Raw genomic sequence first — 26,793 nt, 5'->3', positions numbered from 1 at the left:
GTGGTTACAGTACCCTATTATGAGCATATTGTCTATGTGACCAGAGTGTGTGTGTGTGTGTGTGTGTGTGTGTGTGTGTGTGCGTGTGTGTGTGTGCGTGCTGTTGTGGAAACGGCTGCTTTCGGGCTTGTGTATTTCCTTTAACTTCTCCACAGTTTGCATCTCTGCAGATGTTCGGTACATTAAGCTCAGAGCCAGCTGCTCCTCTCTCCAGCCTGCAGAGAAGGAAGAATTATCTTTGCTCAGACTCTTCAGGGCGTTCTCGCTCCCGACTCGTCAACTACGGAGTCATACGGCGAGGGGTCCTGACCCGACACTCGCTGGGAGGTGTTGAAGTTTCATGATGGGCTGATTTAAGCTCGTCAAAGATGTATCGCTGTCGGCTAATAAGTTCAAAGAAACTGCGTTTGCAGTAACTGCGTCAATATTAGAGTCTAAAAAGAGTCAAATGTCCCGCACAGCACGTACAGCAGTAAGGAAACAGTATAAGTGTTTATGTTATGCATGTGTGCATATGTTATGTTTCTATCTCTGAAACATTATCACATCAAAGCAGCATCACTGGGGTCTTATTGTGATTAGAATATATTAGTAATAGTGCAATAACTGGAGCTCTCGTGTCAAACGTTGACTTCTAACTTGTGTAGTAACAAACGTACAAACCTAAACCTGATCTCTTCCTAACGAGGAGTAACGTAATCTTACTGAATTATAAATACTTTTACTTTTGATTCTTATAGTTTATCTTGCTAATAAGACTTACATTCTCTTACTGACATCTTTAATGCAGGAGGACTGTTTTATAATAAGAATTAAAGGATGTGAACACTCCTCCACCGCGGATCATCTTAAAGAACTGTCACTCTCTGAGATCTAAAATAAAATCACTGGTGCTGTCAGAAAGTTGAGAAGTCTCTCCAGAAGTAACTTGTGCTGGAGGAACACAGTTTGCACACACGGGGAGGTGAGCTGAAGTGTGTTGTCTAGCCATGTGCCTGTTGGGAACGGGAGTCTGTGCAGTCAGAGCATTGTCTCCGTAATGGAGGTCAGAGCCCTGTAGCTCTGCAGCTCTGCAGCTCCCTGTAGCTCTGCAGCTCCCTGTAGCTCTGCAGCTCCCTGTAGCTCTGCAGCTCTGCAGCTCCCTGAAGCTCCCTGTAGCTCTGCAGCTCTGCAGCTCCCTGTAGCTCTGCAGCTCCCTGTAGCTCTGCAGCTCTGCAGCTCTGCAGCTCTGCAGCTCCCTGTAGCTCTGCAGCTCTGCAGCTCTGCAGCTCTGCAGCTCCCTGCAGCTCCCTGCAGCTCCCTGTAGCTCTGCAGCTCCCTGTAGCTCTGCAGCTCCCTGCAGCCCTGCAGCTTTCTGAAGCTCTGCAGCTGCAGTGTTGGAGCTTGTGGAGGTCTGAGGACCGAGGAGGGGAGTGAGGAGTCATCTCAACCCCTGCATCCTATCACTTGGCATCCTGTGCACGTTCCCTTCCCTTGTGGGTTTTTCTTTATATACAATATGCAAAAATAAATAATAAACATTTACGATTGGCTTACTGAGAATTCTTTTCTTGTGGCCGACCACCCGCGGAGAACGCCAGGACTCCTGTGCATAACACATTCTGCCGACAAACAACCATCACAATCCTGCTGCAGTGAAGTTGTTTCCTCATTTGTGATTTCATGCGTCTGCTCCGAGCGGTTCTGAGCATTTATTTTTACCACTTGATTGTATGGAAATCTACATCAAAGCAGTCGGGCGGTTGGTCGCTGTGACATCATGCAATCAGGCAGGTTGTGTAAATGTATGCAGCACGTTACAGGAACTGCAAAACAAACCTCCAGCATCTGCTGCTCGGGGTATCTTATGAGGCCTCTGTATTTTAAGTGGAGCTTCTCCGACCATTCATTAATATGTCGCTTCTAATTGGCACGGAAGAATTTAAAGCGTGGAGACAGCAATAATTTCCAATATGAATACATCACCACTAAACAGATATAAAGCTTTCAACTCATGCATTTAGGTCAGTCCTGACATGAATATCCCTCTGTTGCAGGGGACAAAAAAACTTGACATAACCACTTAAAGTGGCTTTCCACATGAAGGGGAAAGTGTCCCCTGCAGCACTGTTGATTAAATGTTCACATGTGACAGTGGTGTGAGCGTCTGTCATTTGCAACCCTTTCTCCATCAGCCAAGAGGCCCGGAGCTGTGATGCAGGTGCTGAAGGGAAAACCCTCTGTCTTCCTTATACGTGTGATTTCATGTGTTTTTATTCATCAACCTCTATTCATGCTCACGACAGCTCTAACAATAGCGTTAACTGGTAAGCAGATGGAGCCTGGCCTAACGAGAAGATCCTGCTTTGTGGCCATCTTTTACTCTTTCTCTCTGCTGGAAGATCATTTATACGCCGTCTCTCCTTGCTGACGAAAGGATGAACAATCTATTTTTCTATCTGGCTTGCTGGTATATCATGCGGCCAGCCCTTTAATCTCGCCGCGCACGCACCAGTTCATCTGTGCTGCAGTGTCGGCTCAGGTTACACTGACGCTTCATGAACAAAACTGTGGAAACACATTTTTCATCCTTTTCTAAACAGGAAACTAGTTCAATGTAGAGCACATTAGGTAATCAATGGTCTTTATCAACCTCCTAATAGCAACTGTAGCGGATTCCTCTCCAGTTCTCTGGTGCAACTCATTTAACTGCATTTATCACAAAGCCTTCGACCCCTGCAGGGAGACCGGGGTTACTGTGGCGACGGGGCCGTACAACTCTACCTGTGAGACCTTTTTTCTATTACAAGTTTTGTGAAATGTTATGTTAATATGCACGAGGCATTATGTAATGTCACTTTAGGAGAAATCTACAGACGCAAACTGACGAAGTTAGTAAAGCTAACACTTAAATGTGTCTGAAAGAAGACATGTTGTGGAAGTAAAGTAGCTCGATATCTCAAAATTGACCAGTGCATGAAGAGAGTGTAGTGTCCCCCCTTACAGATACTATAAAATGTTAAAGAGTGTTATCGGCCTCTGAAAGTACCGGCCTTGGCTGCGATTTTCCTGAGTTGCAGTTAGGGACTAGAACCATCATGGGCCAGTAATGAAACAATTTCACACAACAGCATATGCCCTCCGGTGCCAATCTTCTACCGCTCCCATCCCGAGCGTGCAGCATGCAGTTAGAGGGAAATAAGATTTTTAGATAGATAGATTTTCTTACTCTTCGCCACCTTGTCTTCATGTTGGCTTCTGCTGAATCAGAATATGCTCCGGTTTGACCAGTATGGTCCGAGAAAGCTCCGATATGAAGGCGAAGAGCTGCAAAGAAAGAGGCATGTGCATAAGGAACATGGCTGCAGCTTAGGAGACATCCTCATTTAATTGAGACTTATGGCGAGGTGCGTCTCAGGTTGGACAGACGTATCGCCATTAGCAGAGCATTTACTGTCTTGTAAAGGTCACAGCAGCCCAGGGTTCAGTCCATCAGTCATAACATGCTTGGATATCTCCAGTCAAATCCCCACATCATGATAAATGATGATAAATGACTGCAGCTGCGGCTCCGCCAACTACATTTTGATCGATCTCTCCTCGCGGTCTGTTTACTCACGCAGGCTTTCACAGTCGGCAGTCTCAATAAGATCAAACACTTCTCCCACCTGTACCTTTTTATTCAGGGACTTCTTAATATAACAGAGACGCCTCTTAATCTCCAGTTTGCATATCAATACAGCTTCACTGATTGCACATGTTGCATTGGTGAGACATGATGACACACTGCGGCTGCAGCTTATGGAGTTCATGTTTTTATTTCTCTATCTGTGTCAGACGTACAACAAACACAGAAGAAATAAATGAATAAAATAATTCTTAAAAAACTAGTTAATGCAACAAAATAAAAAACTGAAGAATAAATGATGCAGTTTGTGTGAAATAATTAAAATAATGGTGATAATTAGCCGACTAATCGATTTGTAGATTGAAGGGAAAATAATCCAAATCAATTAATCGCTGAAGTAATTTTCAGGCACAAATTACAAAGAAATGCTGTTTTCAGATTTAATGAGAAATATGAGAAACAATTAAATACGTACCGACATAAATACAAAGAATCGTTCATTAGCGGTTCAGTGCCACAGATGGAGAGCTCCAGCTCCTGTTTTATTTCATATCAAAGTGAATTTCTTTGTGTTTTGACTGACAAAACAAATCCTGTAAAGACCTTGGACTTTAAGAAACTGTGATGCACATTTTACAATATTTATCTGACATTTTTATAGAACAAACAATTCATCTAGAAGATCATCGGGTAACATAGCAACCTGCCAATAAAAGGAAGAAGTGACTAATAAGTAAAGGATGTAAAAAACAACATATTCACAAAATATGCTTTTGCAAATGTTTTATGAGGAAGGAAATGCAGCCAACAGGTTTGTCCGATCCACACGGTGGGTTTTGGCGATGTAAACAACATTTATTTTGTTTGTTTACAAGAAAACTCCCCAGGGCAGCTTTAATGTGGCGTGTGCATGCTTTTTGTGCGTATGCATAATTTATACATCTGGCCTTTTGTTGTCTGTGTCTCTAGTTGGTGTAATGATGTCACAATGCAGGCTCAGGTTGAAAAGAATATGTTTTTATGCATGAAGAAAGTCAAGTTTATAGGCATCCAGACGTCCAAACATCGCCTCTCTCTGAATGCTGCTTATTGCTTTCAAGGATTATCAATCAAAAAGCTTATTTTGTCCGAACCCTACAGTCTACCAGGAGTGCTGTTTCTCCACTCTTACCTATTCTTCTTCTTCTTCTTCTTCTTCTTCTTCCTCTGCCAGCTCACTATTGATGAGCTGTACAGCTGCGTCACCCTTCCTCCACCACCCCCCCCCCCACACTCCCCAATCCCTAAGTAAACTTGTCAGGTCTGATGCATCGCCTGCACACGCTCAAATGCAAATCACGCAGCCGTGGAGCTTTATCTCAAAGCAAACGAGCAGCGGCAGAACATCCTGCATCCTCAGTCCCAACAGAGCTGCTGTATCGGAGAGGCACTGATTAAAGGAAGTGCTGGCTGAGCTCTGCTGCTGCTTGCACAGTATTCACTGGTTTGCCTGCGGAATTTTCTTTAACGTAAAGGGAAATGAGCTTAACTGATGGACCCGCCTTATCGGCACAGGGAGAGATTATTCTGGTGAGGTTTCACCCAAAGTGTAAATGAGTTTAATCTGAAGTAAAGGAAGATTAGGGACCAGCAGGCCGCTCTGTGTGTGAAGGAAACATCTGCGTTAGAGAGAGTAGCTGACCTGCAGCCTGGTCTTCTAAACATTATGTTGCTATTTGTTTTTCTCGTTTCACAAATACGTTCCCTACCTTCCCCTCTCGTGGTGTCTCAATGTTGACTTATTTAAAGTCTGTAACTTTAATAACGTAACAAGCGACATCCTCAGCAGCTGAAGCATTAAGACAACGTGGAAGTACCAAAACATGCAGTTCCTCGAGTGGCCACTGGAGGCCGCTCCACCAAGTTAACATAACAAACTTTACGGTAGAAATAAACGAAACAACTGCTCCGGGTTTATTTAACGCCACTCAGCTCCACCGACCGTCCACCTCTCTGCCCATTCTTGTGTTAGCTGGGAGACGATTACGTCACTGCCAAGATGACGAGAATCGGAGACTACGTCCATATTTCTACACAGTCTGAGGTTAAAAACACGCGGCCAGAGAAATGACTTTCCCTCGAGACGTAATTGAGAATTTATTTATACAGAAAACAAGGTTTGCAGGAGAAATCTTCTTCTGTCTTTCTTGAAATATAAGAAACGACGTCTACGATCTCTTTCTGATGCAGCGTTCAGTAACATTTGCAGTTCATGATCTTCAAATGACTGGCAGCCGTCCACATCGCTGGGATTTATGACCGTGAGAACGAGCCGCCACTATGTTATCCTTGTTCCAGTTATTGCAAATGAGTGTCTTTGTTGAATCTGTGTCTAGACGCTTTAAGCCTCTAAGCATGATCAATAGCAGCCGTCCTCGTCCCAGACTTCTGTGGTTCCATCTTAGTGTTTTATACTGTACGGCTGTTTGAGAGGAATCCTCTTGTTATGCGTTATCTGTGATTAGTTTTCATTATCCCCGCCCCTCTTTGGCTTTCTCTCTGCTCCTTCATTTTGAGGGCTCTTCACCCAGCCCACAGTGTCTGTCTCGCCCCTCTGATTTATTTCTCCCTCTGCAGGATAAATTCCATGTAAGAGGCTTTTGTTGTTCTCCCTCTCCATCAAAACCTATATATGATGTTGCGGCTGCGCCGGCCATCAGTCAATGGTGTTCACTGTAGGAGCGGGTCGGGCCGGACGCTCCACCACGAGCCCCCTTCTCCCATTAATCTCCCTCCAGGGCTTCTCCTGGCTCCCCTGCAGCCGCTTTGTGCCGCAGAGCTCTGCTCTTCCCCTCTGCTTCCTGACTTTGATCCCCCACAAACGCTGCTAATGGGATTCAATTAACTGGAAGGTATTTAGACTCCTGGCTTGTTTGAAAATGCATCTCTTAAAGGGTCGGTGCACACAGATTACCAAAGCAAAACATAGTTTCCCAATTACATCTTGCGGTATCCAGACTTTTGGTTTAATTTTCCCGGGTTAGTGGTGTCGTGATACACTGGTGATATCATATCGAACTGAACACAAGTCACCAATAAAAAAAAAGAGAGGGATATTTATGAAGTGCAGTTTTCTACTGATGCGCTCCCTGCCTGTAATATCACAGTCTTTATCACGCGAGTTAACAATGACGATGATGAAAACTATGAGATATTGAGCAGCACTATTACATGTCGTTCCTAACTAACCCTGTCCTCTCCTCAGCTTGTCTGTTTGCTTCTACTTTAAACTGCCAATAAACGCTAAATGCTTAAAACAAAGTCATTAAAATACAATTTATTTTGTAACTTGGGTGTAACAACCCTTTAATGTCTTAAAGCAAACATTTTAAACCTTTATTTAAATCTATTTTTGATGCTTTAACTCAAAGTCGTCTGATGTTCAACATGTTTAAATCATAATGCTGCTGATGCTTTTTATTTCTCTTATTATCAACACGTCCCATGAAACATTCAAAACAATGGATGTGTCTACTGACGAGTACTGTGTGTCTCAAAGCCGGATATATCTTATTCATCTGTGCCACAGAGCTCCATTGTTGTCCAAAAACTATTAAAAACATCAAGGAGCCACACGGGACGTGTTCCTTCATTACCTTCAACACACTCTGCAGTTTATTTTGGAAGAATCCCACAAACACCGTCCTGCTGCCAGAAACACTCACTGAAGGCCCAAATGTGGATTCATCCAACGCTGAACATAGTCCCGAACAAAAGCACTGTTTACAATTTTAACTCGCATCTACAGCTGTTTTAGGAAACTACTGAACCTCTTTTAGAAATGTGTTTTCAGTTCTTCAGTAAGAAACAATGAAAGAATTGTAAATATTAAAAAGAAAGTCAAAGAAACGACTACATGTTTCCCCGTCACAGTTCTGACCCATCAAACTTAGGAAGTTTTTCCTTGTGTGATGCGAGGGTCTGAGGACAGAGGGTCTGAGGACAGAGGGTGTAATGACAGAGGGTCTGAGGACAGAGGGTCTGAGGACAGAGGGTCTAAAGACAGAGGGTCTGAGGACAGAGGGTCTGAGGACAGAGGGTCTAATGACAGAGGGTCTGAGGACAGAGGGTCTGAGGACAGAGGGTCTAATGACAGAGGGTCTGAGGACAGAGGGTCTGAGGACAGAGGGTCTGAGGACAGAGGGTCTAATGACAGAGGGTCTGAGGACAGAGGGTCTAATGACAGAGGGTCTGAGGACAGAGGGTCTGAGGACAGAGGGTCTAAGGACAGAGGGTGTAATGACAGAGGGTCTGAGGACAGAGGGTCTAAGGACAGAGGGTCTAAGGACAGAGGGTCTGAGGACAGAGGGTCTGAGGACAGAGTGTCTAAGGACAGAGGGTCTAAGGACAGAGTGTCTAAGGACAGAGGGTCTAAGGACAGAGGGTCTAAGGACAGAGTGTCTAAGGACAGAGGGTCTAAGGAGAGAGAGTCTAAGGACAGAGGGTCTAAGGACAGAGGGTCTGAGGACAGAGGGTCTAAGGAGAGAGAGTCTAATGACAGAGGGTCTAAGGACAGAGGGTCTGAGGACAGAGGGTGTAAGGACAGAGGGTCTAAGGACAGAGGGTCTAAGGACAGAGGGTCTAAGGACAGAGAGTCTAAGGACAGAGGATCTAAGGACAGAGTGTCTGAGGACAGAGGGTCTAAGGACAGAGGGTCTAAGGACAGAGGGTCTAAGGACAGAGGGTCTGAGGACAGAGGGTCTAAGGACAGAGGGTCTAAGGACAGAGGGTCTAAGGACAGAGGGTCTGAGGAGAGAGAGTCTAATGACAGAGGGTCTAAGGAGAGAGAGTCTAATGACAGAGGGTCTAAGGACAGAGGGTCTGAGGACAGAGGGTGTAAGGACAGAGGGTCTAAGGACAGAGGGTCTAAGGACAGAGGGTCTAAGGACAGAGAGTCTAAGGACAGAGGATCTAAGGACAGAGTGTCTGAGGACAGAGGGTCTAAGGACAGAGGGTCTAAGGACAGAGGGTCTAAGGACAGAGGGTCTGAGGACAGAGGGTCTAAGGACAGAGGGTGTAAGGACAGAGGGTCTAAGGACAGAGGGTCTAAGGACAGAGGGTCTAAGGACAGAGTGTCTGAGGACAGAGGGTCTAAGGACAGAGGGTCTGAGGACAGAGGGTCTGAGGACAGAGGATTTCTCTGATCAGCGTGTCGTATAAGATTAGATTTCATTGCTTGCGTGGAGTCTGGATGGTTAATGTTTCTCTGGGTTATAACAGGAGCTATGTGTCTGCGGAGGAATGCATCTTTTCTAGAAGTAGAACAAAGAGCAGAGGATGTGCAGAAGTTGAGACAGGAGGACAAACATCGTATCTAACGACAAGCTCGGGTCATGTTTGGCAAATTGCCCCTCCTACCTTTCCAAGAGTATCGTGCCTCTTGCACATTTATGTATTTCTCCCTCTTTGTTCTCTTCCTGAGAAACTCGTCAGCTGTGACAGTGAAGTTATCTCGAGCCCCGTCGTCCACGTCTCTCGGTGTTATTGCTGCTCCGCATGGCGGCGCGGCGCTCGGGGACTGTACCGAGCGCTGCGGCGCTATCTCCTCTCGATAAGCAATTAGCATTCTTAAAGCTGCTTTCTCAACTTTTTATTGTGTGCAAATGTTGAGCAGCCTCAGCTTCACGTTGGCCGGCGTCCCTGTCGCTGTGATGAACACAAATAATTCATTTCCACAGTCGTTAGCGCTGTAGCCCGTGTGACGCTGACAGATTCATTCGCTCATTTTAAGTAAACATCAAAACAACCTCAGCTAACCACACACACACACACACACACACACACACACACACTCACACACTCACACACACATCAGTAAAAATGGCACGTGGCTTTTGTAATTACATGGGTTTGCCCTCCTGCTGCCAGAGAAGCTCATTTGGGCACTGAGAGGAACATGTGCGCTAAAAGCAAAGGAGGCTGGGAAGGATGAGGCTTAATGAGGGGAATCAGTGGAACGTGTCTGATGGTGACATTTCTTCCTGGAGCTGGAGGCTCTCAGTGAAAGGCAGGACTTCACCGCGGGGCCTGCTCCTCCACTCAGCCCTCTCATCCTCAGATAACCGGGCACAACAAGCAGCCCCTCACACAGGAGGCAATTAAAACTGTGATCTGCTTACACACCCGGAAACGCTGGCTGGGCTGCAGGCGGAGGGGAAGAGGGCGGCGGTGCTGCGGCGCGGCGGCGGCGCGGACGTTCGCTGGTGGTGGTATTTGTCTGTCAGCAGCAGGAAGCGGCGAGAGCCGTCTTAGTAGTTTATTGCAACATACAACATTTCTTCAGACGCAAAAGTTATACATTATTAAAGAAAACAGATGGAGCTTCTGAACAAAAAGCAACATTAGGGAGTCGGCCAAACGCTGGCAGGAAGTCAGAGGAGCTCTTTAACGCCAGCAGCTCGGCTGCCAAGCCTTAATGTGATCCGTTAGTGGACAGGGTCCGGGGACCGCAGCCGGCTCAGGGAGTTGGATAGAAGTTAGTTTGCAGGAAGCTAAAGCTGCTAAAACTGATTTACTACAACTTAGATCTAATTTTTCCACTTTTATTATAATGTGTGTGTGTGTGTGTGTGTGTGCGTGTGCGTGTGCGTGTGTGTGTGTGTGTGTGTGTGTGTGTAACAAACTGGTTGTTTGAGGAACCAATGTTTTGGTTGATGTTCTGCAGTAACATTTTCATTTCTCTTTTATGAAATCATAAAATGTTCTTTGTTGCTCCGCCCGTCAGTTCTATCGTCATTATTGTGACCCGGAGTCTAAGGAGTCTGAACTCGTTATATATTTGTATAATTGTTTGACTGCTAAAAACCTGATTAATGTCAACATGTTCTAAGACAGTTAAGTTTCAGGTGACTTGATCGATGAGCATCGCAGCGTCAGAGATTCAAATTGGCAAAATACCAATCGATGAAGGAAATAATGGTTCGGCTCTAAAAGACGTATTGTGTCTAAACCGTGCGCACACACACACACACACACACACACACACACACACACACACACACACACACACACACACACGACCACAGATTGCTCCTCCCAAATCCAGACTATTCACTTTTTAGGTTTCCTGAAGTGCACATGTATTTCCTGACCAATTAAGCTGGAACGCAGCAGTCTGTCCTCGGCCTGACGCGCCGGCTGACGGCTTTAAAAGCCTGTGGTTTGTGTGATAATGGCAGAATAGTGAATGCAGCCATTAGAGGCCAGGCAGGGTTGGGTCACCTTCACGGGCTGAGAGCCGGGCTGTTGTTGTCCTCCATCAGCTGAAGAAGCCCCCTTTCGCTGCTCTGGCACTGCAGCCTATTATTTCTGGCTATTTGGGTGACCCGTGGCTGTGGTGTCATTTTCTCACCACAAGGCTAATTGCACCAAATGGCGGTGGATTGTGAGGGAACAGAGGAGGGAGGCAGGCCTTCCTGACCGCCTGGTGCAAAGCATTAGCTGTAATTTAGTACGTACCTTCACAGATTATCCAGGAATTGATGTATTAACACATTTACAGCGAGCCTGTGGTGATTCAACTGAGCACTCATTTCTCTGGTTTGATGCCTTGCGTCTCCAGATTCCTCCTGGTCGCAGATAAAGTTTACTAATGGCTACAAGTTTCCTATAGTACCTTCTGGCTCGCAGTTCAGATCCCCCCCGCACAGAGCAATGATACTGACACACATTCATTGTTCATTGTTGTTGTTCTTCTTGGATGGTGACGATGGTTCATGATGATGGCGGATCCATTTGGTGTTTACATGAGGAAATGTTGAACCAGGACAAGGATGGGAACTGGTCGATGTTATTGTTTCCATTATCGATTCTGCTTAAAATAGTCTCGCTTATAACATTTGAATGTGTGAAGTTAAATTACAATCATGTTACAGACATAGATAAACAGCACAGTCCTCTTCGTGAAATGACGCTGATGCTTTGGAACGTTTTGGTTCTTCTCCGCCATGACTCCTTCTTCAAGTTTGACGCCATGATGCTTCAGTTGACACATGACGGCGTCGATAAAAGGCACGGGTAACGATTGCGATGGATCGGAACGGCTCTTGATTCTCCTTCACTGAGTTGTTTATTTATATTAGTGATCTTGTAATTAAAGTCCTGAAACGAGAAGGTCGACCGTGCGGCATAAAAACAAATTGCCCTTAAAATAAAAGTTGAAAGTTTAGTATTTGAATCTGTTTGTCGTCTCCTCCCTGCAGCCGGCTGCACCTTTGACGAGGACTTGGACCCCGGCTTGTGTGAGTACCGACAGGGACAAGACGACGACTTTGACTGGCAGCTGATCCGGACCTACAACTGGCCGCACCCGACGCCGGATCTTCTACGAGGTACCTCATTCATCTCGTAGCATAAAGAACCGACTGAACTCTTGTTATTCACGTAAACACACGGGTTGTAGCTTCAAGGTAATTCAAGTTTCTGGAGGACCTTATGATTATTTTATTGAAGATTGTTTTGATAAACGATGTTTCCTTTCTCTGATCTTTAGAGTTTTAAACATATTTAATGATCATCTTTTATATTCTGACCAGGATAATAGAGAGGACATGTTCATATCGTCCCAACATGCACAGTTTGAGTTAAAACTCACCTGAGACTCTTTGAGCGTGAAGAAGACGTATAGACGTATATAGCGGGGCGAAGTGTATTTATTACATTACAGTTCATTTAGCTGACGCTTTTGTCCAAAGCGACAAAAAGTGCAAACAATCCTGGAGACACAACTCCGAACAGCAAGAATCTTGTCAGAACAATATCTTCAAACACAATCGTATCAGTGAACTCTGTCTTCAGACAGTTTGAAGTGCAACATACAAAGAAGAGTTATTTAGTGTCTTCATGGGTCGAGGTGCAGGGGAAACAGGTGAGTGTTCAGTCTGCAGCTGTGAAGACTGTCTGCTGTCCTCACATCACTGGGGGGGTCGTTCCACCATGTTGGAGCAGGATAGCAAACAGGAGGGTTTGTTTGAGGGAAATCTGGGTCCCACTCGCAGTGAGGGAGCGGCGAGCCGATTGGTCGACGCAGAGCGAAGTGAACGCGTTGGGGTGTCTGGGTCGACCACGGCCTGGATGTAGGAAGTGCACGGTGGACCAGCACCAGAGTCTGGAAGCAGATTCGGGCCGCCACTGGTAGCCAGTGAGGGGAGCGGAGGAGCGGTGTAGTGTGGGAGAACTTGGGTATAACTTGGGTATATATTTATAACATGTTAAGATAAGTCAGTCCCAAAGCAGGCACTTTGGGAATATACTGTATATTTAGTAAAAAAAACAAACATGAGGCGGAGAAGCTCCACGTCTAGAAATAGAGTTATAAACAATGCAGAACACAGAAAACATCAACCGGTCTACGATAAAGAGACTCGCCGCAGCTTTTATGTGCCGTGTTGTTTTTACAGACGCTTCATTACGAGAGCTGCGTTCAGAATAAAATAATGACACATTTAATGAAAACTAATTTGCTGCAAACTAACTGGAACTGTTTGTGCAGAATTCTGTCAATTACCAGGAGAAGAACTGCGAGTCCAAACATCTTAAATCATTTCAGAGCCATCAAAGCAGGATGAGTGTTTGAATGGGGAGGGTCCCACACACACACACACACACACACACACACACACACACACACACACACACACACGTACTGTAGTGAATAACACAACATGTGAATTCATTTCCAAGTATTAAAATAGTCATACTCATTAAAGTCGTATCACAGTTTACAAAAGTAGCGTCTTTGACACGTTGTATTTAAATGAAGCTGAAGCACAGACGTGTCCATTAGACAAGCGTGCATCAAGATATAACCAGATATTGTCTCGGATCGTTCCCTGAGACTCACTTTGGATTCATAATCAGGACCTCTGATTGCTGCTCAGCAGAAAACAGCTGATTTGTTTGGCCGTGCAGTAAATGTTAGATGTGTTTTTCTCCCCTTGTACTAAGAACATTTATTTATTTAATGTATTTTTTTGCTTTTTTCTGTTTTCATCATCTCGGCTTTAAATTAATGAAACTACTGGAGAGTTTTCGTCTCTATTTTTTAATTTAAAATCCATTTAAAAACCTTGCTGTTCATCAATTCACATGTATTTTCATCACCTTTAAAATAATTTAACATACCCAAGAGACAACAAAACAACCTGCCGCTTTCAAGTCAATTTATATTCTTATTTTTTAATGTCTCTGTCTTAGAATAATGTCACTTTTAGTTTAATTATTACTCAATTAAGGACATTATGCATTAATCTGCAGATCATTGCATGTGAATAATCTATTCTTTCAACGCCTTTTGGCTTGAAAGATAGTGAAATAATAATAACTATCAGTTTATGAACTTGTACCTCCAGAAAATAAACTACAAATACTAGCTCCTCCAGTAACTGTAGTAAGTTACCCCCCCCATGATTGCTGACGTGCAGCTTCAGTCGTCACAGCATCTCCCGTGTCTCGCAGGAAGCGTGAACATGCTTTATTTCCTCTCTTGTTGAATGTTAATGGATGTTGAAATGAACTTACAGCCTGCGTCTGCCTGCTCACCGGGTTTCCTCTGTGATTTATGCTAAACAATCTGAATACCTTGGCCCCCCCGTCTCAATCATCAGCCTGCCGACAGCCCCTCGCTGCTTTCTATTTAACTCTGTCATGCTTCTACGCAGGCGGCCTGTTTCCAATCGGCGCTGAAATTCAACATGTATGTTTGTTTAATTCATTCAAGTGCGAAAATGTTGCAGCTCAGAGTAAATCGTGGAAGCAGCCGGCAGACGGTGTTTCTTTTAATAATCCATTCGCAGTTATCAAGTGCTTGTTCCGTTGTTGCAGGCACAGCCCCCCCGAGGCAGGCTGGGTATGTTGAGGAACTCCCTGGGATCGGTGTAGTCTAGCATGGGTCATTGCTGATTACACTTCCTGGTGCTCCTCAGGGCCCTGCGGCGCCACCAAGCCTGCTTTTCATCTTCTTTTCATCCATTAGAGAAGGTCAATTTCAGACGGGATGAGCACATGCTCGGATGACTTGATGTTCCTCTCAGATGCTGCTGGATAAAAGATGATGTCTTCATATATGTGGGATGTCATCATCAGAGGAAGCTGTTGTGAGCCCACTTATTGGGGTTATACATAAACCATAGGCTGTGTTCATGGAGGGTTGTGAGACGGTGGGCCCCGGGGACATGGCACGCCACGTTTCTGCAGAGCAGCACACACAGACTTCATGCTGCTTTTGCCTCTTTCTTTGTATGTGTGTGGCAATTTAGTCTCTTTGTGTTTGTTTTGCTCCTTTCAGTAGTTCCTTCGTCTCTTCACAGTTTCTTTTTTTGGTAATTTAGTCTCTTTGTAGTTCATACCGATCATATGGCAAACCTTTAATTTATTGTATGCCTATAGTTACTTTTTAGTTTCCAAATTAAAATGTTCCATAGAAAACAAGTGTTAAGATGAACTACATTTGTTCTGCATTGAATGCTTTTACTTCTGATACTACAGGTGAATTATGATATTAATACTTTTGACTTAAAAAACATTTTTAATACAGGACTTTTACTTGTAATAGAGTATCATATTTCTACTTTAAGTAGAGGATGTGAGTTCTTCTACCACCACGATACACACAACCGTAGCATTTCTGCTTCTCCCAGCTTTAACAGAGAAGCCACACGTGCTTATTTCTATTTATTTTCTAAATGGCAGCGTGCAGATAAGCACAGGGGAGATGAAAAAGCATTTCCCCTCATGAATATGATTGACCCACGAACGTTTCACAAAGCAGGATTCATACCAACAACTTCAATAGCAAGACGGTGACAGTAAAGTCTTTGCGTTGTGTCTTCACACTGAAATAAACTGCTCCAATCCTCGGCAGCTCAGGAGGAATATGCAAGGTCAGAGATTCCCAAGCAACACATATATATTCCAGATATATACTTTGAATCTTTCCAAGGGCTTTAAATTCTCTCTGAGCCGCTAAAGAGACTGCAATTGAGACAACAACTTAGTTTATTGGGCAGCAGCAGCTCAATAGTATTGATTTGCACCCACCAGCCAGTGGAATACCAATGACATGAAACATTGCAGCTAAAAGGAAACATGTTTCGCCCTTCAGCTCTGCAGCTTTCTCTTTTCCAAAGACAGTTTCTTCTGGATCTCTCCACCTGCTTGTCAGCATTGTGATGCAGGATGTGAGATGCCAAGGCTCAGCGTCTGTGTGAGGAAGCAGACAAGATTTCCGTGCATGATGGACAGCGTGTTCTTTTTAATAGTAAAATTGAACAGGTTTCTGCGGCGCTGGATCAGAAGCAGATTCAGAAGCCCTTGAAGGAGATTTTATTGGAGTTGAATTCAATTGAACCCACAGAGGACACAGAGAAATGTCAACTTCTCTAAAGGTTGATCTAGTTTAAAATTCTCAAATGCTGCCCTGCATTGAATTCCATATTTGAAATATATTACTGAAACCTGTAATGTTTTCTGAATACAAATCAGTTAACTTAATAACGAGCAGACAGTCGATAGCTGCTCTGTGTTTCATTGCCTCATTGTGTTCGAACAATCATTTCTTAGCTTGAGCGTGCAGACGAGCCAGTGCTCCACGTGAACGCCATGAGAGAAATGAAGGTAATTATCCCGGGAGGATCCTTCAAAGACCTTTAATCGGCTGCATGTGGTATTTGTACTAATTGCTCAAAGTTTGTTTCCGCTTTCAAAACAAATATCAATAAAAGGCTATGTTTATGTGTATTTAATATATGCAGCTACTTCAAATATAGCTATAAACACATATTGTAGAATTTAAGATGATGCAGCAGCAAAGAGGTCAATATTTCCTCAAATACTCGACTCTGTCATTTCCAACCGAGAATGCAAATATCATGCGGCTCACAGGAAAGACATGTCATCATTAATGACGGCTTTGGTTCGGCATAAACCATCGTTTAAGCTATGAAGCGCTGGTCCAGCGTGCACAGAGCATTAACCCTCCAAACTTCGAACATGACGCTCATTTTCTGCGCAGAACTTCAAAACATTCATGGTTTCGTCCCCCCGCCCGCTGCCCTCCCGCCTGTCCCCGCTCTGCCGGTTTATTCTTCTTCTTCCTGAACACAGCTGGCTTTGATGATCCGGGCAGAGCAGGGAAACTAACTAGAGGACGCAAAATGACTCTTTGCATTTAAATGGCACATTAACAGGGAGCAGTTTCTCTCCATCGCATGACTTATTGGAGAGTCTGTTATTGTGAAGGTCTATGAGCTTCTGAAGGGCCTGTTCATACAGTCTGGTGCCATCAGATATAGATGTATACATTTTATTATTGCGAAACATCTGTGAGGCCAACACGTCCGTACGTGCGTTAAATTAAAACTTGGTTAAATTTTGGTTGGTTGGTTTGGGTTCAAATAAGTTTGTTGCGTGATGTTACGTACGTTATGAAGTTAACTGACGTACGTAAGTTAAAATCAAGTCAACGGGACGCGAGCTGCCGTCTCACTTGGTTCGATGATCCATCCACGCCAACGATATCCCGACACGGACTGTGTGGCTCGTTGGAGATCCTCTCATGATTCATCAGGGGTACTCAGGCTACTAGAGGTCGTCGCCCGACAATAAGAGAGAAATGTCCAAATGCCTAAAAGACCTGATGATCGCATGTCGTGTGAATGATTCATTATGACTCCTGTCATTGCTTTGCTGTTTCTAATCCAACACAATATGTTTTTATAGATCTTTTTTATTAATACAAATGTGTTGCAATTACAAAATGCTGCAAATTATGATTTTATAAAGCGGACAGTTAATTGGTGTCACAGACCGGATGGTTTGCTGACTAGTTACTACAGAACTGGGAATCTGGACCCTCTTGTCTTGACGCTTGTCACTGCAGCCTGGGAGGCTCTAAATTCACTTTCTTTTTATCAGACTCGGGGGAAAGTTAAGGGGAGGATATAAAGCGTGTGTGTGTATCTTGGGAGAGAGTGAGCCCACTAAATACCACCAGCAGACAGACTGGAGAAATGACAACAGGATGTAAAAATATATGCTGAAGGAGAAGAGACGATGTGTGAATGTGGAGCTTTTCACCTGCCTGTCGCTTCTTATCCTCATGTGGCACGTTGAGTGATAAAGGCTCCGGACAAACAGTGAAATTACACTTTGCTGTAGAAGAAAAGTGTTGATAACAAAGCCATCTAAAAGTCTCGAACGCCTCACGTGCATCGCCTGTCACCAGGAAGTGAACGCACGTTTTTATCCTCGTGCATCGAGCGCCCGACGCTATAGAAACCATGTTGACAGCACATGTTGATTGGCTTATTATGCAGCGACGCAGATATGTGATTAGACGGGCTCCAACTGATTCTCTATTGTCTGCCGCTGACCACGATAATTAGTTGATTCAATAGGCAAGAGTTTTCAATGGCGCATGTCATGATACAATTACATTCTTGAAATAAATGAAGGTGTGGGTGGAGAAAGTCATCATTTCCGAGCTTTGACGAGGAAATTGTTAGCAGTCTTTTTGTCCGTCCGTCCATATGTCCCGTTCTCGTGACGCCGATGTCTCAGGAACGCCTCGAGGGGATTTCTTTAAATTTGGCACAAACATCCTGTTGGACTCAATTAAGTGTTTTTGGCCAGAACTCAAGAATTCATAAGCTAATTATGACAATTTCACACAAATGTCTAATAGGATAAAATAATGAAATGATGACAATTTGGACAGACTTGGATGAAACCTGCGTACACCGAGAGCGTCTCAGTGTTTTATATATATATATGCAGCTAATGGGGAACAACACGCTGTAATGCCAGAGTATTCTAAATCAGAGGTTTTCCACATTTTTAAAGCCAATGATTCCTGTGAGTTGCATATTAAACTATGGTGCATACAATACTAAGCTATTAAAATAATAAGTATTGATGGATTCATATATTTATACATCTTGTTTGATGTTAAACATACGTGTGGAAGGCACAGGGAATCCTTATTATTTGCTAATATGTTGGATTCATGTTACTGAAATGTGTTTTTTCAGGCATACTTACATTTTTAAAGTGAAACAAACCTTTAAAAACATTATTAGACACTCGACTTTGACCGCTCCTAACTACATGCTTTATTTCATGCAACACCATGTCGTGTTCAATCACAGGCGTGGTTTGGAATTTTGAATTAGTTTGTCATTTTGTCCCACATCTCAGCAGCAGGTATGACAATAATGTGACCGTCCCTCTATAATTAACACGACTTTAATGACAGGCCAGTAAATGGAGGACGGCGTGACGCTAGTCACGTTATTACAGCGACAGGCAGCAGTAGGACTCGCTCCGCTCCGACCCTGCTGTCATGTTTACATCCTTTTTTAATATTGGCGTTCATTGAAGCGCGGGGGTGAACGGGGGCAGGTTGTCAAAGAGGAAAGTTGTGCTAATAAGAGCTTGTTGGTGTGAAACTACATTCAGTAATGATACAAGTCAAAATGAGCATTGACTGCGTAACATGATGCAGAAGTTAGATTTTGACTTATGTATTTTATATACAAGAAATAACATTTGTGAGGTATATTAGCTGGTTTAGCCTTTAACAGACGTAACAATGTCCCAAATAATGTATTATGTGAAGATAAGTCTCAACATTGTCATATATTGTCAGTCCATCAACTAATGACCTAGCTTAAGCTTACTAGCAGGTAGCTAACTAGCCTGCTAGCTAAGTTAACATTCATGGAAATGTCAGAATGTTTTAGCGGGATGCGAGAAGAAGGCCTTTCTGCGTTAAAATAAACTGTTATATGCATGTAACACAGCATGGTGTATCAAGAAACCTGTGTTTAACATTACTGACAAGCATTAGTGCGAGGATAGCATCTAGCTTGTGGTTAGCTAGCTACAGGATAGAACATCACACGTAAAAGTAAGATTTATTATTAATATAATGTTCGTTCGTAATTAAAAAATATAAATTCTCTTGAACAAGTCAATTCAGGTTAGCCTACGTTAATAACTAGCGGTTTACAAACAGTTCAAAGACCAAATTAGGTGCCAGTTTGTATGCTAATGTTACCTTAAACTCACTCCTTGTGTCCTCAAAAACCTCATTTTTCCTTCTGTTTTTGTGCCAGTGAATGTGTCTCTTCAGCCCTGATGTTAACACGGGGGTCAATCTCAGCGCCCTCTCTAAGCTCTCGACTTTATGAAAGGCATTTAGATTGGATTTGCATTATTTATTAGCTTTGCCTATGCCCTTCTGTGTTTGCTTGAGCTTTTAATACCTGGTATTAACACCACGTTGCATCGCCGGTGACTCTTCCTACAAACAGGTCCCACCGCTGCAAAACAGCCTCTCTCTGTTCCGACCACTAATTATTATAAGGCTGCTTTCTTCTTTCGATCACTACTTTGTCTTTGTCCTTGCACTTCAGTTCGCACACGCTGTGTATACGCCACTGACAGACACATAAACAAGGCTACCGCTGAATATTTGTAGTTCCTGTCACACATAAAAGAAAACAGTCGTACAGGCTAAGAGCATTTTAAAATAGATGTGAGTATACAAACTACATATATTTTGCTCGCTGATGATCTGAATATACTAGCTTGAGAAGGGCTCGTACTCCACAGATATTTATGGTAACACTATGCACAATATCTCACGAGGCACAGGTGGGTGAGCACTATGAGTAAGACTGCCTTCCTCTGCTTATGTAAAGTCTACAGCAGTGTTGTGGCTAATAGCTCATATTCTGATTAAGGTTCAGGTTAAGCTGCTTACTTGCATGCATTTTTTTATATCCTGACTACAAAATATCCCTGAATATACTGAAATATACCTGGATACATTTGAGATATGCGACTTAGAAAGGTAGTGAAAACACGATAAGCGTTCGTATTATCTGAGCTCTTATATTTAGGTTTGTAATAAGTGGGATTAGGGCAACACTGAGGGTAAGAATTAGCATATTTTGAGCTCATGTATTTGACTTTTTGTTATTAACTGCTGCTGAGTAGTGGGATCTTGTACTTGAGGAAATCCTGCACAGCTATCTCTTCACTAGAAATGTTTAAGAGGCGCTGCGAGAGCATCAAATGTTAGTGTTGGGGTCATGTTAGGGCCCACTATAGTTTTATTTCTTTTAGATTTAATGGCTGTCATCACTCTAAAGTTCTTTACGTGACGAAAAACCAACACGGAAATACGCAAATGTTTGCAAATATGCAACACTTGTAAATCAAAAGGTTTGAATACATTCACACCAGCTCATTATGCAGAAAGAAAAGATGAATTTAACTTTATTTGTGTTTCCTTTTAGCAAAATTGCGAGTGAATTTAAGTTCCGTCTGGTAAACAGTATATATATATATATATATTTATATATATATATATATATATATATATATATATATATATATATATATATATATTTATAATATATATATATATATATATTTATGTGATGTCGCCTTTTCGGCACAAAATATTCATATTCTGCGTGAAAGTATTCAAACTAAACAACTATTCGGTAAAATAAATTGACGTGCAAATGAATCCCAGGAAAATAAAAAGGCCCCCGGTGTGTGAAGACCCCCGATCATCCCGTCTCTCTCCCTTCATCGCTTCTTCTTCCTTTTTACTCTATTGTTTCAAATATCTTTCTCTTATCCGGTGTTTTCCCGTCTCTCTTCCCTCAGGTGCTGACAGACTATCTTTAGGAAATATTTCCATATCCCCTCGCTGCCTCTCTGTCGGTGTAATTGATACATTATATATTACAGGTTCCAGAGTCAGGCTGAGACATTTGCATATAATGGACTGATAACTGCTGTAGTAATGAAAGCCTGGAGCCGGTGGCCAGAAAGAATGAGGCTTGTGAGACTAATGACCGTTTAAATAATGCACAATCAGTGATATTCTCCAGCCAGATCAAAACCTCCGCAGCTCTGCAGCGAGCTGAAGGAGAATACACAGGAAAGCCTCCGTTTCACTGAACTCCAGAACAAAGTGAAAGTCCTTCAAGTAACTTTTCCCGCCACCGCTAACTAGCACCTGCTGCGAGCAACACAAACATTTTAAAAGGAATTCAGTCCCGGACGGAAATCAACCCTGAACATCGCTGGAGCTGCTGCGAGGAAGTTGATGATGATGCTCGACGTCGTAGCATCTTCGGCCCACATCAGCTGTCGCAGACGTGATGCGTGGAACTGTGTTTGCAATGAGACAGATATCCAGATATCCAGATTCTTACAACACAGATTCACTCTGCGTGTTTGTGACTTAATGAGACAACAAAGAACTGGAAAAGTCATGTATTAGCATTGCGAGCATGACATTGCATAAGATGGTGAAGCATCTATGTCTGGAGGGCGCGTGATGAGAATGTCTGTTCTCTCATAATTAAACGGACAACAAGTTACTTTTACTTAACCCTGACTCAGTCGGCTCAGCTGCTCCCGCGGTGTGTGAACCGGCCGCCTCGGGCCTGTCGGCTTTAACGCGGCGTGGCTTCATTTCACCTAAGCACCACATTCTCACATCCCTCAGAGCCTATTTTGGGTGTTATATCAGAGTCTCCAACGTCTGACTGTGAGTCCCCGAGTGATTCCCTGCCCTGTGGGAGGATCTGCCAGTGTGAGGGGTTTTCCTCGCCTCTCCTCAAACACTTATCCCTCTTCCATTTAAACCGTCTCTGAGGAAAAGCTCAGCTGTCCGATAACCTTTTGTTTGGCCCTGTTTTTCACTCCTTTTGGTCTTTGGCCCCCAGTGGGCGGCCCTGGTCCACACTGCATCGGTGAATGCAGCGGCTCTCAGGCATGGCAGACGCACCAGATGAAACATTAGCCTTTGTTCAGACTGTCTATAGCTCTCTGGCAGCATAATTCAAGGAGCTGCGTTCCCTTAAAACGGCCTCAAAGGGTATTGAAACGTCTTACATTTCATTAGCCAAGGTCTTGAGTATTTTTCTCTTTTCTTTCCATCATTATATATGTTCTTATGCCTCCATGCTGGTGGAAGCCGTGGCGGAATTTCTTCAAATTTAGTCTCACACGTCCACTTAGACTCAAAGATGAACTGATTATAATTTGGTCACTGTAACATAGCGTTGTAACATTTTGGACGGACAGCCGTGTGGCGGTAACTCTAGTTTGGTATGTGATTGCCGGCTGCATAGAGACGTACTGATGCACTGTGGGATTGTGGGGACGGAGGATTGTGCTGCAGGAGGCTGTTCGATCCTTTGTTTTTTCTAGATGTTCATTTGGCACCATCAGACCTGCAGCGTACACTGTCACTACTCATCGTGCCATAATGTGCAGATGTCACTTTAGCAAAAACTGAAATGAACTTCAATGAATGAATCATCCTTCATTGCTTAATCCATCCATTTACAGCCACTTATCCAGGCCAACTCATGTTAATTAAATGAGGAAATTATTGTTATATATTGCTGGGAAGTACTTAAAATGACATATAATAATTAATAATTCAAGACCATATCATCTCTACTGGTTTTCCATCATACTTACAGCGGCATGACTGTGAACTAGGTATTAAATTTAATTCTATGTGATATTAAAATGGTCTTAAAAAGTCTTCAGATGAAGTTGGGGAACCCTGCAGAAACCCTGTTTTAGCAATCGATGCTAACGGAAGGAAGCTACGTTCTCCTGCAGACAGTTTTCCAAACAAGGACACTGTATTTATACATTTAGTGTGAATTCAGTTTAAATAAAGCCGACGAGGACACAGCTTGGTGAGCATCATTAACACAACGATCTCCTTCTTTGTGTGCATTCTTGTGTATTTAATCGGCCACTGTGATGTTACACTGTGCTGCAGCAAAGGCTGAGTGAGGGAAGTCCAGTGCTCCCCCCCCCCCCCCCACCAATATGTGGGAATGATTTATTGAGGTAAATACTCAACACGTCAGGGGTTTAATTACTAAGGAGCTGTTAATATTGTAAGGAACTCTTGCCTTTTGTCTGCAGCAGCAAACAGAGACGACTGTAATTACTTTGTACACCAAAACCCATCCGGGAGATTCATGATATATGTTGCACTGCGAGCGTGGAGCTGCAGGTCTTTGACTGGATTAATGCAGATTATTTCAGGCTGATATTTTACATGTTGTTGCATAAAACAAAAAGAAGAGCTGTTTTGGCCGATGCACAACCGAACCAGTATTTGGGTCCAGCTTAATGGCTGCAACATTTCCCCTCCTCCCTCCTGATTGGATGCTGTGTATGATGAATCCCCCCATGTGTGTTAATATTTCCAACTACTCCTTTCATGTGTTACGTATCAGTCGCCCTGTGGTTGCCTGACTCTCTTAATTCTCCTCTGCGTCTCCTCGCGGCTCTCTTTGGCTGCAGGTTGTTGTTGTTGCCTATGCGGCGGCTGCCTTTCCCTCCAAGTGGCAGATAATATTCTGGTTGACACAGAGGGATGACACGGGAGGGTTATCGGACCCGGAACAGGCAGCCCGGTGCACCGCCTCCCCACGGTCGGCTTGGCCACATGGGTAATTGGCTTCCTCTTCTTCTTGCCTGCTGCCCACTGAGTGCTTGTCGCTATCTCTCTCTTTCTTTCATTCTCACCAGCTCTTTCTTGCTCATCTCAACAACGGTGAAATTGAAAGTTTGTAGGATTAAAATGGGAAACGCTGCTGCTAAATATCCTCGACACCCCGTTTGGTGTTTGAAAAAGCTGAGGCAACGTGGGAAATAAGGCTGCCGGTAAAAGATGATGATGTCAAAAGGAAATATTCTTCGGTGTCAGCCGCTCTCATCCAAATGTGAAAGCTGTGTCTGAGGATGGAAAGCCATCATTTGGCGTCTTTCTAAACTTGTTGAAGTGCAGCTAAAGTGTTGGCTTCACTCTGCCCGACGGGCGACCTTCACCGTCCTGTATTACGCTGTACAAACTCAAATAGTGGCCAGGAAGGTTTTTTATACCTGAACTGCCTTCCTGCTTTCTCATCTGCTTCCTTTCTATGTGGGGCTCTTAACACTTCATGTTTAACTGGCCGTCTCTCTACTTTTAAACCAACAGAGTCTCTTCTCATGCAGAAACATCTCATCTGAATATCTCAATCACTCATTGTCTCTCAGCGTCTCCATCTAGCAGTGTTTGGATCGCCGCTGCTGAAGCTGTCTTCTCATATGTTGCACATTAAAAGCCCTCGAGCAGCTCAAAGGACATTATCCCTTTGAAACGGCCCTCGATGGCACTTCTGGGTGAATTAAAATGTGTAAAACAAATGGAGGTGATCATTCACCTTGGAAAAAACGTCCGTTTCAACGGAGATATGTAGAATAACTTACAAAGTGAATGACTTACTGTACAGAGGAAATATAAACTGCAAAAACCAATAACAAGTGCAGTATAAGAGGCAGATGGGAGGTAATGAACTGGAATAGTTATTAGACTTGAATGCTCTTTTCCTCATTATTACTGAAGCATTTAACTTTCATTATGATGTTTGTTTTTAAAAGGAGGACCAAAAGAGAATTTCTAAAACAATAATTGTATAAGAGAATAAAGATGTTTGTTCTCCTTGAGCGTTTGGAGGAGACTAAAGTCGAGCAGTAATGAGTAGAAATAAAATCCTGTCACTTCCATTTTGTAGTTTTGGGATTGCCATTAAGCGGCCGTTAATAAAACTCGACACTTCCTGCACAGATGTTCCACATTAAGAAACCTCAAAGAACAAACGTCTGCAGGAAACGTTGAATTTCATTGCATTAAAATCGCCTAAAAAACACAAGGTAGCAATGGGAACTAATTAGCAACATCCCCAAGAATCCTTAAAAAGAAACTTCTCCCAGCAGTAGTTGGTATGCCCACAGGTGCCATAAATAAAAACCAATATTTCAATAGATGATTTAAATCATTAGTTTATTTTAAAATGTGATTTCCTTTTGGCTTTTTTCAGTGTACGAATCTCAACGAGCCTTTTTCTATTAAATCCAGAAGTTTCCTGCATTCTTGTGACAAGTTTGCAATTACTTCTGGTTTCTGTCGTTGCACTTGTTTGCCTATGTGTCTTTGAATTACCACATAGTTCCCACAGTGCCTGTTAAAGTCAAGCAACTGAGAGGCTGCCGACCTCGCAGCGATGCTGGGAGGTGCACCCGCGGGTACCTCCTGCTTCTCACGCTGCGCCTCAACAGTCGATGGGGGTTGTCTCGACTTTCCCCGGGCGCATCTTTATGCTGAGATGAACTGACATGCACTCGCGGAGCAGCCGTCGGTGGAAGCGAGAGGGAGAAAGCGGGGGAATCTACACTTGGCAGGGCTTATCCAGACTTCAGGTTGTGCTGTTCCAGGCTGCTATCTTTAACCGGGGGCTGCAAATCCCACAGTGAAGAATGCAAGACTTTGATTGGACCGCCCACACTTGGTGCAATGTTTTGGCCAGAGCTGCAGGCTTACAGTATCGTAGCTGTTGCTGTGCACTTTTTTACTGGAGGCCAGAGTGAAACAACGAGTAGAAGTTGGTGACCTTGAGATTTGCCCTCGTCTTAGAGAAACAAAGACTTTAGATTTCTCCTGCAGTCTCTCTGCTCCACGAGGAGAACAAAGACCTCAAAGACGTGTTGCTCAAACAGAAGATCGTTGGACTGGCTCACCAGTGTACTAAACTCTAGAAATGGTCAAGCATCTAAAACTCTTCATATAACCAATGTTTTCATTCCTTAACGATAGTTAAGATGTATCTGAGCTTCACACTTTTAATTGGATGTGGAACAATCCGTCCTGATTAGACTGAGTGGGAGTTGATGGACTTTTTTACTCTTCTCCAGAGTTGGATTTGAAACTCCCCAACCATCAGCCAGAGTAAAGTCTACTAAAGCGATGACACAAGGAGATAAAGAGAGTTTATTTCCCAAAACAGGCGGATAATTAATTGGACGAGAGACGATGGTGTAATCCTGATTTCCACGGGCCGTAACCGTCGTCGTCCCGGGACTGCGGACCAATGCACTTCAAAGCTTGGTCGAAAAGACCTGACAGTCTGAACAAAGTCCACATCTCTACAATCAACGCCTCCAGCTCCTCTTTGTCTGCCTAGCTCTTGCTCTATCTGCCTTCCTTTTCTCTGGTTCACCCTTAAATACTTTAAAGATAGAGAAAATGAGAGTGATAAATATATATATAA

At 43.5% G+C, this 26,793-nt stretch overlaps 1 protein-coding gene across 1 annotated transcript in view; it reads left to right on the top strand.

Moving 5' to 3' along the window:
- Positions 1 to 26,793, top strand: part of LOC115015681 (receptor-type tyrosine-protein phosphatase U-like) — a 209,475-nt gene that overhangs the window by 45,612 nt on the left and 137,070 nt on the right. Inside the window, exon 2 of the mRNA XM_029443188.1 lies at positions 11,848 to 11,976. Within this exon, the coding sequence (XP_029299048.1) occupies positions 11,848 to 11,976 (129 nt within the window). The remainder of the gene's footprint in view (positions 1 to 11,847; positions 11,977 to 26,793) is intronic.

The sequence above is a fragment of the Cottoperca gobio genome, chromosome 11 (genome assembly GCF_900634415.1).
Source record: "Cottoperca gobio chromosome 11, fCotGob3.1, whole genome shotgun sequence".
NCBI classification, from domain to species: domain Eukaryota; kingdom Metazoa; phylum Chordata; class Actinopteri; order Perciformes; family Bovichtidae; genus Cottoperca; species Cottoperca gobio.
Note: the sequence above shows the minus strand (reverse complement) of the source record. Positions and strands in the feature narration are given on the sequence as shown.